Below are 15885 nucleotides of genomic sequence, written 5' to 3' on the forward strand. Positions count from 1 at the left end.
CAGCCAGCGTAGCATACTAGGGGGCGTTGGAAGTGATTGAACGGTGAGTCTACAACGCAGTGAGTGTGTAAATTGTTTCAGATATATGTAGTATGCTTACACTAAGCGACAATTGAAAGCTGCTTTAATATGTAATAATTAATTTGGTGCACTGTAGCGAGAATTCCTTTTTAAACTCGTAGCTTAAATTTAAATTAAATTAAAAACATTTATAAGGAATATATTTAGTGATTTCGCGGTATTTTTTAAACTTGAAGCTCAAATTTAAAAACTTTCATAAAATAATACTTTAAAGTGTTTTCGCGGTATTTGTTTAATTATTTTATTAACGATAAAACTGTTTAAATAAATAAGTTTTCTTTGTATTAACTTTAAAAGTGATAAAATAAGTTTGCTTGGGCTTTCATGCTGTTTTTATCGAAGCTACCGTATTAAGTTATACGAAGATTTTTTTTCACCAAAATATGAAAATTTTCCTTTGCTATATTATATACAATATACATATGTATAATTGTTTAAATTTTTTTCATGGAGATATGAAAATTTTCCTTTGCTATCTTTATATATATTAATCTTCTGACCATGTGTTTGTAATTGAACTGCTCCTAAACGGCTGGACCGATTTTAATGAAATTTTTTGTGAGTGTTCAAAGAGATTCGAGAATGGTTTAGATACACAATTTGGTCCACTGGAAAATGTTTTTTTACATTAATTTTTCATTTGTAATGAATTGCTAATTTTGGAATGTTTGACCGATAGATTGCGCTACCATCGCAGTATCCAATATTCAAACCTTAAATTGACGTAAACGTGCAATAAACAAAACGATGCCAAAGTAAAAGGCGACATCTGTAGACAAGTTTTCATAACAGAGTTGTTCGTTCTTAAGTAATAAATTGGGTGATTCAATACATCTATGGGTAGCTATAACATTTTTTTCATACCTGCTAACTATTGGAGGGGGTATCTTGACAGGCAATTTAAAATTGCAAAAGATCTGGCATAAAAAAATAGCGGCATAACTGAAGTGTTGATAAAAAAGTCTATTAAAACTTGAGATATTCAAAAATCTTTTCGAAGCATTGCAAGACTGATGCCATAACCTTGTCAGCCGATTGTTTTGTCTTTCCACGCTTGGGAACCGTTTCTTAATATGCAGTCCACCAGGCTGACAATCGATAGGACTCGATTGATTTCACTGATGCACAGCCCAAATTCAATAGTATTTTTACCCCAAAAACCAATTCTTTCTTAACGCACGAAATGCTTTTTGATTGATTTTTGTTGCTTCATCAAAAATGCGATTATTCCTTAACTAATACTTATAATCTAACTAATAGAAATCATATAGATGGTATTAGTAGTACTACCTATGTATCAGCCACAGTAAAACGTGGGCGGGTCCTCTAGTTTTATATATATTTTTAATTTTTTATTGCAATATCGTGAAAATTATTATTATTTTTAAATATAAATAACAATAAACGATTATCAAACTCCTTTTTTTTTGTAATCTTTTTCGTTCTGTTTTTGTAGCTCTTAGAATTTAGCCATGTACGACAAATATTACAAATAAGTTTAACTTATAACAAATGTTTAACGATATCACAACATCAAACACTTTTCATAAAAATTATATCCAACTCGTAGTAACAAATATTTTAATGTATGCTTAATTGCCGGATAAGTTTCAATTTGCAACTTTGTCTACTTTCAATTGTCGCCTAATGTTTGTATACATTTAATTCCATCACGTTGTGAACGTAATGTTTGTGTTAGTTAGGAAGCGGATGCTATTGTTGAAGCTCAAGTGGTACAATTTGAGTAATACCATAGTTATTAACGTGATAGTAATTCAAAGAATGCTATAGAAAATAATATTACTATTAATTTAGTTTACGATTTTTTCGGCTTATGTATACATTTTTTGTTTATAACTTCTTAACTTGTTACTAATTAACTCGGCATGCGACAATAAGTCTGTTTCTAATGTGTTGGCCAATAATAACTTGTACAAATTATACATTCAACAATGCGAATCTGAAAATTTAATTATTTTGTAATAAACTAGGTGGTAATTTGAAAAAAAAATAACAAAATATGCTATTTATATAAGTGAAAATAGTAAACAGCTTTAGAATAGTAGAGTAGTTAGCATAATTTTTAGAGTGATAGAGCGTACGTTTTCAGTAATGCAAAATATGTATATATGTATTGATTTAATAAATTTTCTATTTTTTTATATTTTCGTAAACGTACTTTTACTAATAACTTTTTGAACGTCTGAAATAATGTAACTTTTTAATTTCAACTACAAGCTACTTGGTTAAAAACTTTCTAAACAAACTAAATACACAAGCATACAACTGAAAAATCATAACATACATTTTTTTTTTTTATTTTTTTGTTTTGTTTTGGTAATTTTAATATTTTTGAAATTCCTTTGCAAAAACTCATACTCCAATAATAATTATGCACTACTAATCAACTTTAACTTTGTTTTAGTTTTGTAATGTTTTAATGTATTTTACAGCACATATTTGCAATAAATTAAATGTATGTATATTAGGAGGATTAATGTGTACGTCTTTAGTGTAACAATTCTATTGAAATTATAAATAATAGAAACACAATTGCGCACATTTTTATAAATAATAATACTTTCAGTTTAATTTCTATCAGTAGCTTCATCACACATTTTACATTTTATTTGGAGAGTAAGTTTATTGCTACAATTTCTATTTAAACACGATTTCGAGAATTTGAATTGCAATTATTAAATTTTAATATTTGCTTTTCAACCGTCATACTCCGTGTTTACTTCCAATCAGCTGTTCACTCTAATGACATTTTCAAGCTTATTATAGTTTGCAACTTGACTAAGTTCATTTACAGTAGTGGTTCAAACATATTTTAACTGCCATTGGGTCGCTTAGTAATTGTGCTATTTGTTTCAGAACTGCTTTTTATTTACACGTATCGTTTCGCTGCTGTTGAAATAGTCTCTGATAAGTATTAAAGATACCAATCGTGGTTGCTTGGCAAGAGCTTTTATTCATTCAACAAATATTCTAAATTTTAATGATTCTTCTTCTTTATTGGCGCGGTTATTGCCGATCTTAAATGACTACTATTTAGATAATTTTTTCGAAATTAATTCTGCACATCATGTGGATCTAGGGTTGTGGACCTTGAGGGCGTTGAAACGCAAAATTCAACAATTATTTCAATTTATTTCTAAATTACATTTAGACTGAAAGTAAAATCCCTACAATTGAATCAGTTCATTTAACTATTTGTTAGTATTATGCATCCATAGAGAGGAAAATGTTCCTATATATAAGAAAAATAACAGTATGTGTCAATTATGCAAAATTATCTATCAAAAACAGCAATGTTTCAATACTACCCCTTCAAAGCAGCTCTTATTGACTGTGAAGCTTGTTAATGAATCGAATTTAAGTTCTTATTATCAAACCGTGAGAATTTTAGTCGTAAATATGGAAACTGATCTCTTCTAAAAGCGATCACTTCTTTCGATTAAAGACCATTTCTTACATTTCGATGGAAGCAATGCCCTTAAAATGTTAAATTATATTATATTCTTTTCCCTCAATATTTGAACTTAATAATAGTCTTTTAATCCATACAAATGTTGTAGAAATATTAGCAGTCTTCAATACGCCAAGCAGCGGATCGAACAAACTACACTGGATGCTGAAACAAACGAGCAGTGCTTGTAATGCAACCCTGCGTTAACATGTCTTCTGACGGTTGTTATGATTCTTTCTTAGTGAGAAAATCTTTTTTTCGTGTTAAAAAACGTTTCAGAATCCCTTTAGTTCTGTTTTCTATAAATTACCTTGATTGGTTTTAAGTAATAAATTTAAAAAAATACAAAAAAAAAGAAATTTGTTCATCTTAAAAGCATATTCAAAAACATATTAAGCTATTTTTCTGCCGGATGTATTTAACAGTTACATATGTGATTACCAGTTGCATATGTTTTGCACATCATTCTTTGAAACGTATTCTTGCTGAACAAATAATTTTGACACTGAAATTAAACGCGAACTGAAATGAAAGCTTCACAATTTTATAACGCTTTTTAACTGATTCACTAGCGACCGAAAGGAAATTTAGTAAAATATAAATAGATTATAGTACATATAGATGATAGTACAATTAAAGATTATAATTCAAATATTTTAGTACATTAATCTATGTACTGAGTCAAGTCTAGAACCGCCACTGCAAGCCAACTTAGTTGTGTTGCGAACCATAATTGCAATAGTGGAAAGCAAAATAGTAAACAAAGAAGTTAGTCAAACGAAAAAAAAATTATTATCAATAAATTGACAAATAATTCGACAGAAATGCAGTGGTCTGAGCCGCAAAGTAGCATGATCTAAATCGCAATCAAGCTCGGTGAAAATAACTCATTAATGTGGCAAGTGGTATTTTCAATTTGAAACAAAACGTAGGAGGCAGAAGTAGAAATTTCATAATAGTCTAAAGTTTTTTTTTAATCAAAAAGTAGATAGTGGAGCACAGCTTTAGAACAGCTTAGCTAGTTAATAGTAATTTTAATTGTAGTGTATTTAATTTTTTTAAAACACTTTTATTTTAGCGATTTATAGATTTGAATTGAAACGTTTTTCGGCGCACTTAGCATAAAATAAAGGCTATACCAAAATTAACATAATTTAGTAAAGTGTTGACCACATTAAAACATAAAAAAACAAAACAGCTCACAGTTTGAGCTTAATAAAAATATTTCAAAAATATTGAAGGCTTGACGGCTTGACGGCCGCAGTTCGCGAATTTCATACTAAATATGATTGAAACAGTATTTTAATTTCGTAAACTGTGAAGATTACTTGAAATAACGACAAATTTTAATCTTGCATTAATTTTGGAGCACCCTTTAATATACTTTGATTTTTATGAAATGAGATTTCAATAATAAAAAGTTATGTAAATAGCAGCAGCTGAGCAGTAAGGAATTTAAAGTGTTTTTAGAGTATAACGCTTTAGATTTTTGATGGCTTAACCGCTAGTGATATATATATAAATTGTAATTGTAATTAAATTACCTTTTCAATTTAAAAAAAAAAAAAACGCTTTAGATTTCTATTATTTTCTGATAATTTGCAGTAAATTTTTATAAATGCTTTTCGAGTTATTTTATAATGAGCGAGGGGTTCTCGGCGCTCTGAAATGCACCATAAGTATAAAACTGCAAATACAAACATTTTTTTTTGAGCTGGTGACCATTCCAGCTCGAAAGTAACTCCGTAGATTTCAATGAAATGCATACAGTTTTTTAGAAACTGTATGAACTTTATGAAGAACTAGTGCCTGTTCGAAGCATGGTTCTATTTCAGATCCTTATAAACAATTAACTGCTGGGCTTTTCCCGAAAATATGGAAATAAATTTCCTTTGCTGAGGCCACCTTTCTGTTAACTAAAAAAACGCTTCAAAACTACTTTTTATTGTCTAATTGTTTTTAAATAAATCTTCAAGGATTAGTCATGGTCATCACACGCACTTGCGGTTGGCAGTGGATCAACACAAACAGCTATTACTTTAAAAATTATTATTTTCTTTAAAATTTCTGTCAAGTCAAGCCGAAACCTTCATTTAATGATGTAATATTTTTATTTTTATAAAATAAAATAATTAACTGTCAAAACATCAAACAATATCGCTGGTTACAGCTAACGCCTTAATATACCAGAGTGGCGGATACAGTTTTTGTTTTTGGGGAGGGAGGTGTTTTTCCTTCCAAGTTATTTTTAATTTTTTCATAATTCGTAGATATTTCAAAATTTGTATTAAAATCACTGATTTTGGCGAATCTACTAGAAAATAGTTTTACTTTGGTAGAATGGAGCAGTCAGCGGAAAAAGTGTTTTGAATAAGGACTTTTAGAATATATATCATTTATTTACAGGGTGCGCCAAGTGTGTGTTTCATTATAGTATGCTTAACAATTAAACCATGTTGGTAAAGTATTTTCGTAATAATGTCGAGAAAATTTGGTAGAAATTTGGCGAAAATAAAAAATTAAATTAAAATTGTTTATAGTATATATTTTTTTTTAATTGCTATGGCGCTTAAAATACACAATTAGAAGTGAAAACTTAAAAAATAGTGCAGTTGCGAAACTTTTAGCTACTTTCTAATTTTAAATGAATACTCATATTAATAAGAACATAACTTTTTGTCTATTTTGTATATATTTCTTTAGCATTTGCAGCATTTTGGTGTTTAGAGTTTACGCATTTCACGAAGAATTACGAAAGTGTTTGGAACAAATAAAGTTTTACGAAATACACAGCTTAACTTAACGCTTCTAATTTAACCATTACGATTTAGCGCTGAACTAGTAGTTCCGCCGCCGCGCTAACATGTTTACTAAGTAACTATTTATATTAGAACAACAACTTAAAAATGCGTACATTACTAATTTTTGAAAATTGTTGTGAAGTACATATATTTAGCAAGCGTGTGGTCAGTGAGTGAGCGTGTTTCGAAGACAGTTAGGCTTCAACAACTTATGTACGAGTAGTCTAGTTTTGGTGACACTAAGTTTTAGGCTTTACCAAATGAAAAATTTAACTAAACAAATTCAAACAAATGGCTTATATGGTATTTAAATAGTTTTATACGAGTAAATAAAGGCTACTTTTTCATTCGAAACGAAACTAAAAATTGTATTTTTGTACGAGTTATGTAGCTTGGTTTTTGTTTAGTAGTCTTTCTTTTATTATTTTAAATTAACTGCAGTTATACTTTTTTTATTTTTTTTTCGTATTCTAGAGAAATAAAATAATAACATTTTCAGTACCTCGAAATCCTTTTAGAATTGCAAGATTTGTTTGTTTGTTTTAGTTTTGAGCATTGAATGTTTCAGATAATTCACCAATCGAACGAATTCGAATACGAATACGTAGTAACGAGTTATCCAAAAGGAAGAGCGGCAGCGATCCGCAAGATATCAAAAAAAAATGAACAATGGTTATAAACAATAAAGAATTTAAGTAAACAATTAGTTTGCTTAGAGTTTCTTTTACTAATTTTCTATAAGTTTGTTTTTTAACTAATTAACTAACTGTTTTTCGAAATTTAAAAATATGGTTAGTGCTTGTTTGAAGAACCATAATAAACAAACAGTAGCGTAAAGTAAAAAATAATAATTTTTGAAAAAGCACGTTAAGTAAATAATAGTAAAAAGAAAACAAAACTATGGAAAAAATATACGAATGCGCAGATGAACATAATAATTAGTGAAATTTAAACCTAAGGCACCTAATTCATCGCCTTAGTAAAAAACACAGCATAAATGAATGCAAATTATATGAAAAAACTGTTGATTAATTCGAAAAGAAGCTGACGAAAAATATCGCATGTACACAAGGACCATCTCAAAAGTTACCAATTTAGAGCAAATTCACAATTGTAGTGAGTTCTTTTTATTTAAATATTGCAACAAACATACATATGCATACATATGTACCGTTATTTGAGCCATAAGCAATTTTGGCTACGAGCACTTAATGCAAAATATAAAACACCGATGATGCATAAGGCTGAAATCGAAAATAAGGGTTATCATATTTCTTTTAGAAAACAAATTTTAAAGAGTATTGAAATGTAATGGTTTAAAAAAAATTATTTGACTTGAAAAAAAATTTTTTTTGGATTGAAAAAAAATTGTATTTATTTTTTTTTATTCAAATTATTTACATGAGGATGCAGGGACTTAAATGAGTACTTAAAAAAGTTACAACTAAGCGACAAAGAAAAACTAGCTCAAGTGCATATTTGTAAATTTTGACTGATTTTATTTTTAATTTTTCTTAACAGCAGTTTTTCGTAAATGATTTTAAATATGTTACATATTATATTTAGTTAAAAAGTATGTTTTTCTTTTAAAAAATTTAATTTTTTTTTTAATTTAATTTTTAAAAGATTTTAATTATTTTTTTAAATATTTTCTTTCCTGAAAAAGTATGATTTTCTTTTAAAAATTAGGTTTTACTCTTAAAAAAATTAAAATTTAAAATTATTTTATTTTTAAAATTTTATCAACTGATTTTATTTATTTTTTCTTAACATTATTATTATTTTTAAATTTAATTTTTTTATTAATTTTTTTTAAATCAAATTTTTTGAATTTTTTAAAATTTTATATTTATTTATTTTTGATTTCATATTTATTTTTAATTAACATTTTTTTATAAAATATTTTAATTATTATAGATATTTTCTTTCATCAAAAGGTATGATTTTCTTTTAACAATTCAGTTTTACGCCTAAAACAATTAAAATTAAAAACTTTTTTATTTTTAAAATTTTCTCAACTGATTTTATTTATTTTTTCTTAACAGTAGTTTTTTATAAAAGATTTTAATTCATTTTAGATATTTTATTTAGTTTAAAAGTATGTTTTGCTTTTACAAAATTTTGTTCTTTTTAAATTTAATTTTTTGAATTTTTAAAATTTAATTGATTAATATTATATTTATTTTTACTTAACATTATTTTTTTTATAAAAGATTTTAATTTTTTTAGATATTTTCTTTAATCAAAAAGCATGATTTGCCTTTAAAAATTCAGTTTTACTCTTAAAAACATTAAAATTTAAATATTTTTTTATTTTTAACAATTTATCAATTGTTTTTATTTATTTTTTCTTGTCATTTTTTTTTTTGCTTTTAAAAAATTTAATTTTTTATTAATTTTTTTTTAAATTTATTTTTTTTTTCAAATTTTATTGTCTAATTTTTTATTTATTTTTACTAAACATTATTTTTTTTATAAAAGATTTCAATTTTTTTAGATATTTTCTTTCATCAAAAAGTAGGATTTTCTTTTAACGATTTAGTTTTACTGTTAAGAAAATTAAAATTTAAAATTTTTTTATTTTTAAAATTGTATCAACTGATTTTATTTATTTTTTCTAAACAGTAGTTTTCTATAAAATATTTTAATTTTTTTAGATATTTTATTTAGTTAAAATTTTCTTTTTAAAAAATTTTGAAATTTAATTTTTTTATTTTTAAAATTTTATTGTCTAATTTTTTATTTATTTTTACTAAACAGTATTTGTATCATAAAAATTTGTAGTTTTTTTTTAGATATTTTCTATCATTAAAAAGTATGATTTTCTTTTGAAAATTCAGTTTTTCTTGTTAAAATTTTTAAATTTTTAAAACTTTTTTCCTTTTTCTTATGAAAAATTTTAGTTTGTAAAAACTTAGCTTAACAAAAACTAAGAAAAGGTTTAATTTTTAGACACTTCACTTTAAAAAAAGAATGTTGTCTCATTTTCTATAAGTTACAGTCGCAAACAAAGTTAACTGTAAAAATTTTTTTTGCGCGAAAATTGCAAATTTTCTAAACTTCTCTGCTTTTAATTACACTGAAGTGCTTCCAAATAATTTACAACTTCATTTGATTTTTTTTTTTTAAATAGCTTGAGCAAATTTTACTATTCACCACTGTAACTGTCAAAAAGTTGAATAAGTAGCTGCGGTAACTTGTTAAATAGCTTAACGCCACTTAAGTAAAGGTGGTAGATAATTTGATATCAAATATGAACATAAGCTTTAACACAATTTTTATTTTGTGTTATTTGCTGTTTCTTAGTTTAAAATACAACACAACCTCGAAAAAATGTGTTAGAAAATTACGAAATGTCAAACTTAACTTAAGTTGACTTAAGCAATTTCAATATATTGCCAGTATATACATTGTATTACGTTTTGACGTTTGGCAAAACGTGACATTTTCTTGTTTTGATAATCAATATATTTTAAATTTTAGTTTAAAAAATACAACAATAAGTAAATTAGGATTTGAGTTTTACAAATTCAATGGCTTGTTCGTAACCTTAAGAAAGTAAAATTTAAGTCAGTTGTAGGTAGTCATTTGACGCAACAATTGGCATAATAACAGTAAAAAAAAATTGTATTCAAAAATTTAAAATAGAGAGAAAGAGCGTAAGAAAGAGTAAGTTAAATAGTGGCACAATAGATAGAGATAGCGAAAATATGTACTTTTACACGTTTACATATAGTAGTTTATATATGAATAAAAATATTTAATTGTATTTAAAACTCCTAAAAATTTAATTTTCACAACGCTTGCGGGTATTTTAAGCTATTTCATGGTTTTAAAATATTTTTTTATTTCTAAAATTTGTTTTTAAATAATTTCTAAATTTTTTCAAAAATATTTTTTATATTTTTTTCAAAATTTTTTTATATTTTTTTAAATATTTTTTTCTTGCTAAAATCCTAAAAATATTTTTTTATAATTTTTAAATATGTTTTTTTCTTGCTAACCGCAAATATGTATTTTGCTTTGCGTTCACCAATTTTCTTTATGCATATATAGTAAAAATAATTCAATCAAATAATAACAGTAAAATTTATGAATGGTGATAATATTAAATATTAGCAAATATTATATTATAGTAGCTGTTAGTAAATAAAATGTATAATTTGTAAATAATAAATATGAATTAGTATTTAGCATTCAATACATTCACTAGCAATCTAAAATTATTTTATTTACTTTGCAATAATATGATTTTTTTAAGTATATAAGACAGAAATTAATTATTAAAAAATGAATTTTTATGAATTTTCTTATGTGCTCCTACAAGTGAAATATATAAGGTTTCGAGGGTAAAAGAAGTAAATGTAAGCTTATTGTTTAATTATAACAAGCTACGTACAAGAATGCTTTATGGAGAATTAAAAAGTACTTAAAAATAAAATAAGTGAAGATTTGATAATTATTGCTATATCCACTTTTCATAATTAGATCAGTGTTCCAACCTATTGAGTTTCACTTTGCAATTTTTACAAAGTTTATGCTCACTTAAAGGTCAAACCTCAGCAGTCAGCGCATATCAGTTAAGGTAAGGTTTGACAACTTTTTTTTTCATTTATTTTAATTTTTTTTTTTCTGAACCATCAACATCTCAAGAATATTGTGTTAAAGTTTTAGGTCATTTGGAGAAAAACTAACGAAGTTACAGCAGGTTGAATAACGGTACCTCTAACTACCTGCGCTGAGTGTACAAAACTTTGAATCGATTTACCCAAATATGTCATTTTTAAAGTCGGTGACCAGCCTACAGAAAAAACTACTACATCGATCGTTTTGAAATTTTGTACAAATATTCTACATATATATAGCTCTCAAATGACGTCGAGTTTTTCCAAAAATTATAATTTCTAAGAATTTTACAATAACAAATAGGTCGATTTTTTCGTCTAAAATCGTCATTTTGGCTTGAAAATGGTACCACAAATTGAAAAATTAAAAAAAACTCGACGTTATTCCTCGCTATTTTTCGATAAAACTGTTTTTAAGTATCCTTCAAATGTTGCACTTTAATATAATAATAAGTAAAATAAACCTACAGCAATAATTTTTTCTAAAAAAATTCACGAAAAAAGGTCTTTTTTCGACGAAACAAACCTTAGATAGAAAAAGAGACATACCCAATGGGGTTTCAGCTCAAATAAAAATGGCGACTGTGGCTTGGCAAGACGTTGAAATAGTATAAGAGTTGCCTAACATTTCATTTTGCTTTGCTGCGCTTCGACTGAATGGGAAGGCAAATATCTGCAGCAAAGTTAGGCAAAAGTTGTGTGTGAATCAGCCATAAGCGTGTTGCCTGAAAAGAAGTAACATAGTGGCTTTTCCTTCTGCTCTCTTAAAAATAATGTATAAGAGTTGCCGCAACAAAAGTTTTCTCGTAAAAACTGGCTCTTATTGACTTGTGGTTCCGCTTGCGGCCAATCAAAACGTCAATTTACTACTCGTACTACCGTCTAACATGTTGTTAACCGCTATAAATTATCTGTTCGCTAACGCCTAAAAATTGATTGCAAACATCTTGTCCTTCCCTTGGGTCACTTACACTATCCTTCATTTCGTACCGATTTTTATAATAAAATAAGATCACGAATTAGTCAAAAAATGTTATAACATTTCGTTCAGGGTGATTTAAAACGCTTGTGAACCCTTCCGAACGAATTTCATAAAATTTTACTCGATTAAGCAGGCTAAGGAATTCGTTAAGCTTCCAAAAGAATCTATATACAATATATTTTGAAGTTCAAATCAGACTTAGAAAAATCTTGTATTTGTCTTGGCGCCAACAGAAGCAATCATTTGTAAGTGGTCTATTACATTCCATACAGGTCATATAAACTTCAAACCAGTAGACGCACAAAGCAAACTGTTGTAGACTAAAATATTAAAAATATCCATAAAACTAATTAAAGGATCGTTAAAAGAAATTGATCGGGAAGAACGACACATAAATCTATCAAACGGACGACATATGGCTTACACTCTTAAGGGGGGGTTGTAATCAATGAATGCGAAAGCAAGAATTTCGACTTCAAATTACTTCAGTGGCAGTAAGGGTGGAGATTAATCATTAAAAAATTAGTAAAAAATATACTTTTATTTTTATATTTCACCGAATCATCTAGCGCTAAAAAAAAGTAATGCTGCGACTGTCTGGTAATATATGCTAATTTTGATTATCTCCAAATAGTCCGCACTAAAGTCATCAAGTCGGTGGAGGAACTCTGCGAAATTATGAACACACATAGATAAGTGATTGACAAACACTTAGTGCAGAGCTAAGTGAGAATATAACTTATACCAATGAAGCTAATTAATTTGTTGAGTAATTGAAACTTTAAAGACATTGAAATAATTATTTTCGAAGCAAGTGAGCAAATTGTAATTTGAAAAAAAATATTAGAATTGTGTGTATTCCTTGGTAGAAAAAGGGTAGTATATGGCGCAATCGGTTAAAAATATGTACTAAGATGATGTTGTAAGATCATTGTACCGAAATATCTGATAACAAAAAATACCTAAAAAGATATGTGAAAATCTCAAACAGTGGCAATATTCCATTTCGCTCAACAGACACATTTTCTGTCGAAAGTTCTGAGTTAAAACTACTCCATAAAAGTATGGTACCAGGGGGCCTATTCTGTAACTCGATTCGAAAATGTATTATATTCGAAATTCGGATCTACTTTATCATTATGCGAAAGTTGTACCACCCTGTGCCAGAAAAAATACGTACAATTTTCGTTTTTGCCTTCTACAACTCAAAAGCTAACGAATATTTTACTCGAAAATTGGCTTGAAAATCCGAAAATCGAGTTACAGAATATAAAAAATCCGAATTCGAGTAAATTGATTTTCGAATCGAGTTACAGAATAGGCCCCCAGACTTCAGTTGGTTGTTTGAAAAATGAGGGGCAAGAGCGCCAGATAGTAGGCGGCCCCATTGGGCCAGATTAACCCCATTGTGTTCCTGCATTAGATCCATTGAGCTCCCGTGTGGTAAACAAATTACGTTAAAACTACTCTATAAAATTATGGTACCAGAAAAATGAGGGCCAGATTAGCCTCATTGTGTTCCTGCATTAGATCCATTGAGCTCCCGTGTGGTAATCAAATTACATCTTATCCAGCAACTCAGTGGGTTTGGTAAAATACCTAATTTTTGCTACCAAAGCTGCTCATTGACTCTTAATTTGGAACGTTGCGAACCGGGGAAAATACCTCGTCTCATAGGCATTCGCATTACCAGCGCCTTATCATCCTTTGTGAAGTTGGGAAATTAAGGTTAGGGGTCTTGTGATGTCCCCTACAATACCATATTACTAAGTTTCTTTTTACTACAGTTAGAAGCTTTTTGGTCTGTCCACCATCAACGCTACCCCAAAGTAACTTTGTGACTAAACCTGGGGTGTTCCTCTAGTGTCCATTGCTTCAAAGCCGCCTTGAGCGGGCCACTTTGTCTGCTTTTTCGTTTCATCTATACCTATCTCACTGATGATATTATCCGAGTTAACTACTGAGAGTCTAGTTATTGCCTGCTTGCATAAGTTTATGCAGTGGCACTTAGTTTAGGCGCTACGCATAGCTTTAATTCTATGTTGCCTGTCCACTACCTACATCATTTATCGACTTGTCAGTTAGAGCAGAAGCCAAATTGTCGTTTGCTGTTATGTCAGACTTCACTTATAGCATTGACAGACGGCAGCGTTAAACCAGATTAATTGCATTTTTCGGGATTAATTCAGCAGTTACCACAGCTAACTCCGTTGCTGAATCCAAAAATAACTCTCAAAGGAGGAAGTTTGTGAGATTTTCGTTGGCAACATTGTTAAAAATGGCCAATTTTCATCTATTGTGAATGAAATACAAGCAACCCTGACAGCTGTTTATCAAATTCTCAATATAATATCAATAAAACTTCTATGTTATGATGCAGTTTTAAAAATAATATGTTGATATGCTTTTGTAATAAAAAATGGTTTGGTAAAAATTGGTCGGCTAACAACCGTAATGTTTATCTTCTATCAATTTTCATTGAAAATATTATAAAAAGGACAATGAGCTGTTTATGAGAGTTTCAAACTCGCATAGCTGCCGTCTGTCACCTACAAATTTGGATCTGATTAAGTGCGCAGTTAATCCGGATTAACGCTGCCGTCTGTCAAGGCTATTACTTATAACTGGCATACATCTCAAACACAATAATGTTTAATGACTGCTTCTTATCAATGAAATTCCGTAGTCACTGCGAGAACTGTTATAAAACTGAGTTTCGTTTATTTCCTACAAGTGTATAAGACGAGTTAAGTTAAATTGAACTGCCCAAAAGCAGAATGCTGATTTGTATACCCGTTCTGTGCATATTTTGGTGTTATAGTTATTAGTGAGAGTTTCTGCTGCACAATTATAGATGATATCGAATATAATTTTTAAAAAAATAATGCCAACGAATATGTTTTGGAATGATTTTAGGTAACTCAGTAAATGAATTTTCTACTTATTATTTCTTATTATTGCCTGAAACTGTGAGGTCTTTGCGAAGCTTAAAAAAAATTAGTTTTACCTTTGAGTCAAGCGAGTTTTTAATTCTCTAATTAACTGTAAAAGCGTAATTAATACATTATGCATATCACTACAACTGAAATTCATGAAAAATGTAAAATATGTATGTTGTTACAACTAAAAAATAAAACACTACAAAGCAAATAAGTACTTATACCGTAGTTTGGGGCTACATTGACATTTTCTTTGAAATTAAATTCTGTATTTTAGTTTTGATCAACACTTGCAGTAAAATTTGTAATGAAAATTGAGTAGGTCCTTGCTTTACACAAAAAAAAAATTAATAATAATAATTTTATTTGCACAATTTTACAATGGCATGATTTTAAAAGATGAGTAAGTGAAGAAAATAAATTTCATCTTATGAAGTGGCATAATGAAAAGTAACAAAAAAAGTTGTTCATTGACGTAGCTTTACAATTTAATAATCTCACAAAAACATAACAATTAAAATAGTCTTGAAAAGAGGCTTAAAAGTTATCGGGAAAATACTTGAAATGGTTAAATATGTATTTAAAACATCTTCCCACAAATACCTAAAGTCTTTTTACACCATCAATGCTAATTAGCACTTCTGATAACATTTTGATATTTTTTGCGAATTTCGACAAACAAATAGTATACTCTCTATATATAAAGGATGGTATCTGTGTCACTATTGAAAATCAATTTACTTACCTTGCTGTTGGCAAACAACAAACCAACACCCTCTAAGCACACCTGCAAAAGGCCACCCTCGCCGGTATTCATATCCTGTACCGGAAACTCACCGCCCAACTCCGGCACATTCTTCGGCGTACCGCTGCGTTCCATGGACTCCTTGATAGAGTTATACAATTCTCTGCACTGTTTTGTATGATACAATAACAATAACAAAAACAGGAATAAGCATAAAACAGTTTGCTTTATAAATACATT

General features: G+C 28.3%; 1 protein-coding gene across 1 annotated transcript in view; it reads right to left on the bottom strand.

The window, feature by feature from the left end:
* LOC120776196 (MAP kinase-activating death domain protein) overlaps window positions 1-15885 on the bottom strand; it is an 86094-nt gene that overhangs the window by 16721 nt on the left and 53488 nt on the right. The window contains 1 exon segment of the mRNA XM_040106822.1: window positions 15646-15813. Within this exon segment, the coding sequence (XP_039962756.1) occupies window positions 15646-15813 (168 nt within the window).

The sequence above is a fragment of the Bactrocera tryoni genome, chromosome 4 (assembly GCF_016617805.1).
Source record: "Bactrocera tryoni isolate S06 chromosome 4, CSIRO_BtryS06_freeze2, whole genome shotgun sequence".
Taxonomy (NCBI): Eukaryota; Metazoa; Arthropoda; class Insecta; order Diptera; family Tephritidae; genus Bactrocera; species Bactrocera tryoni.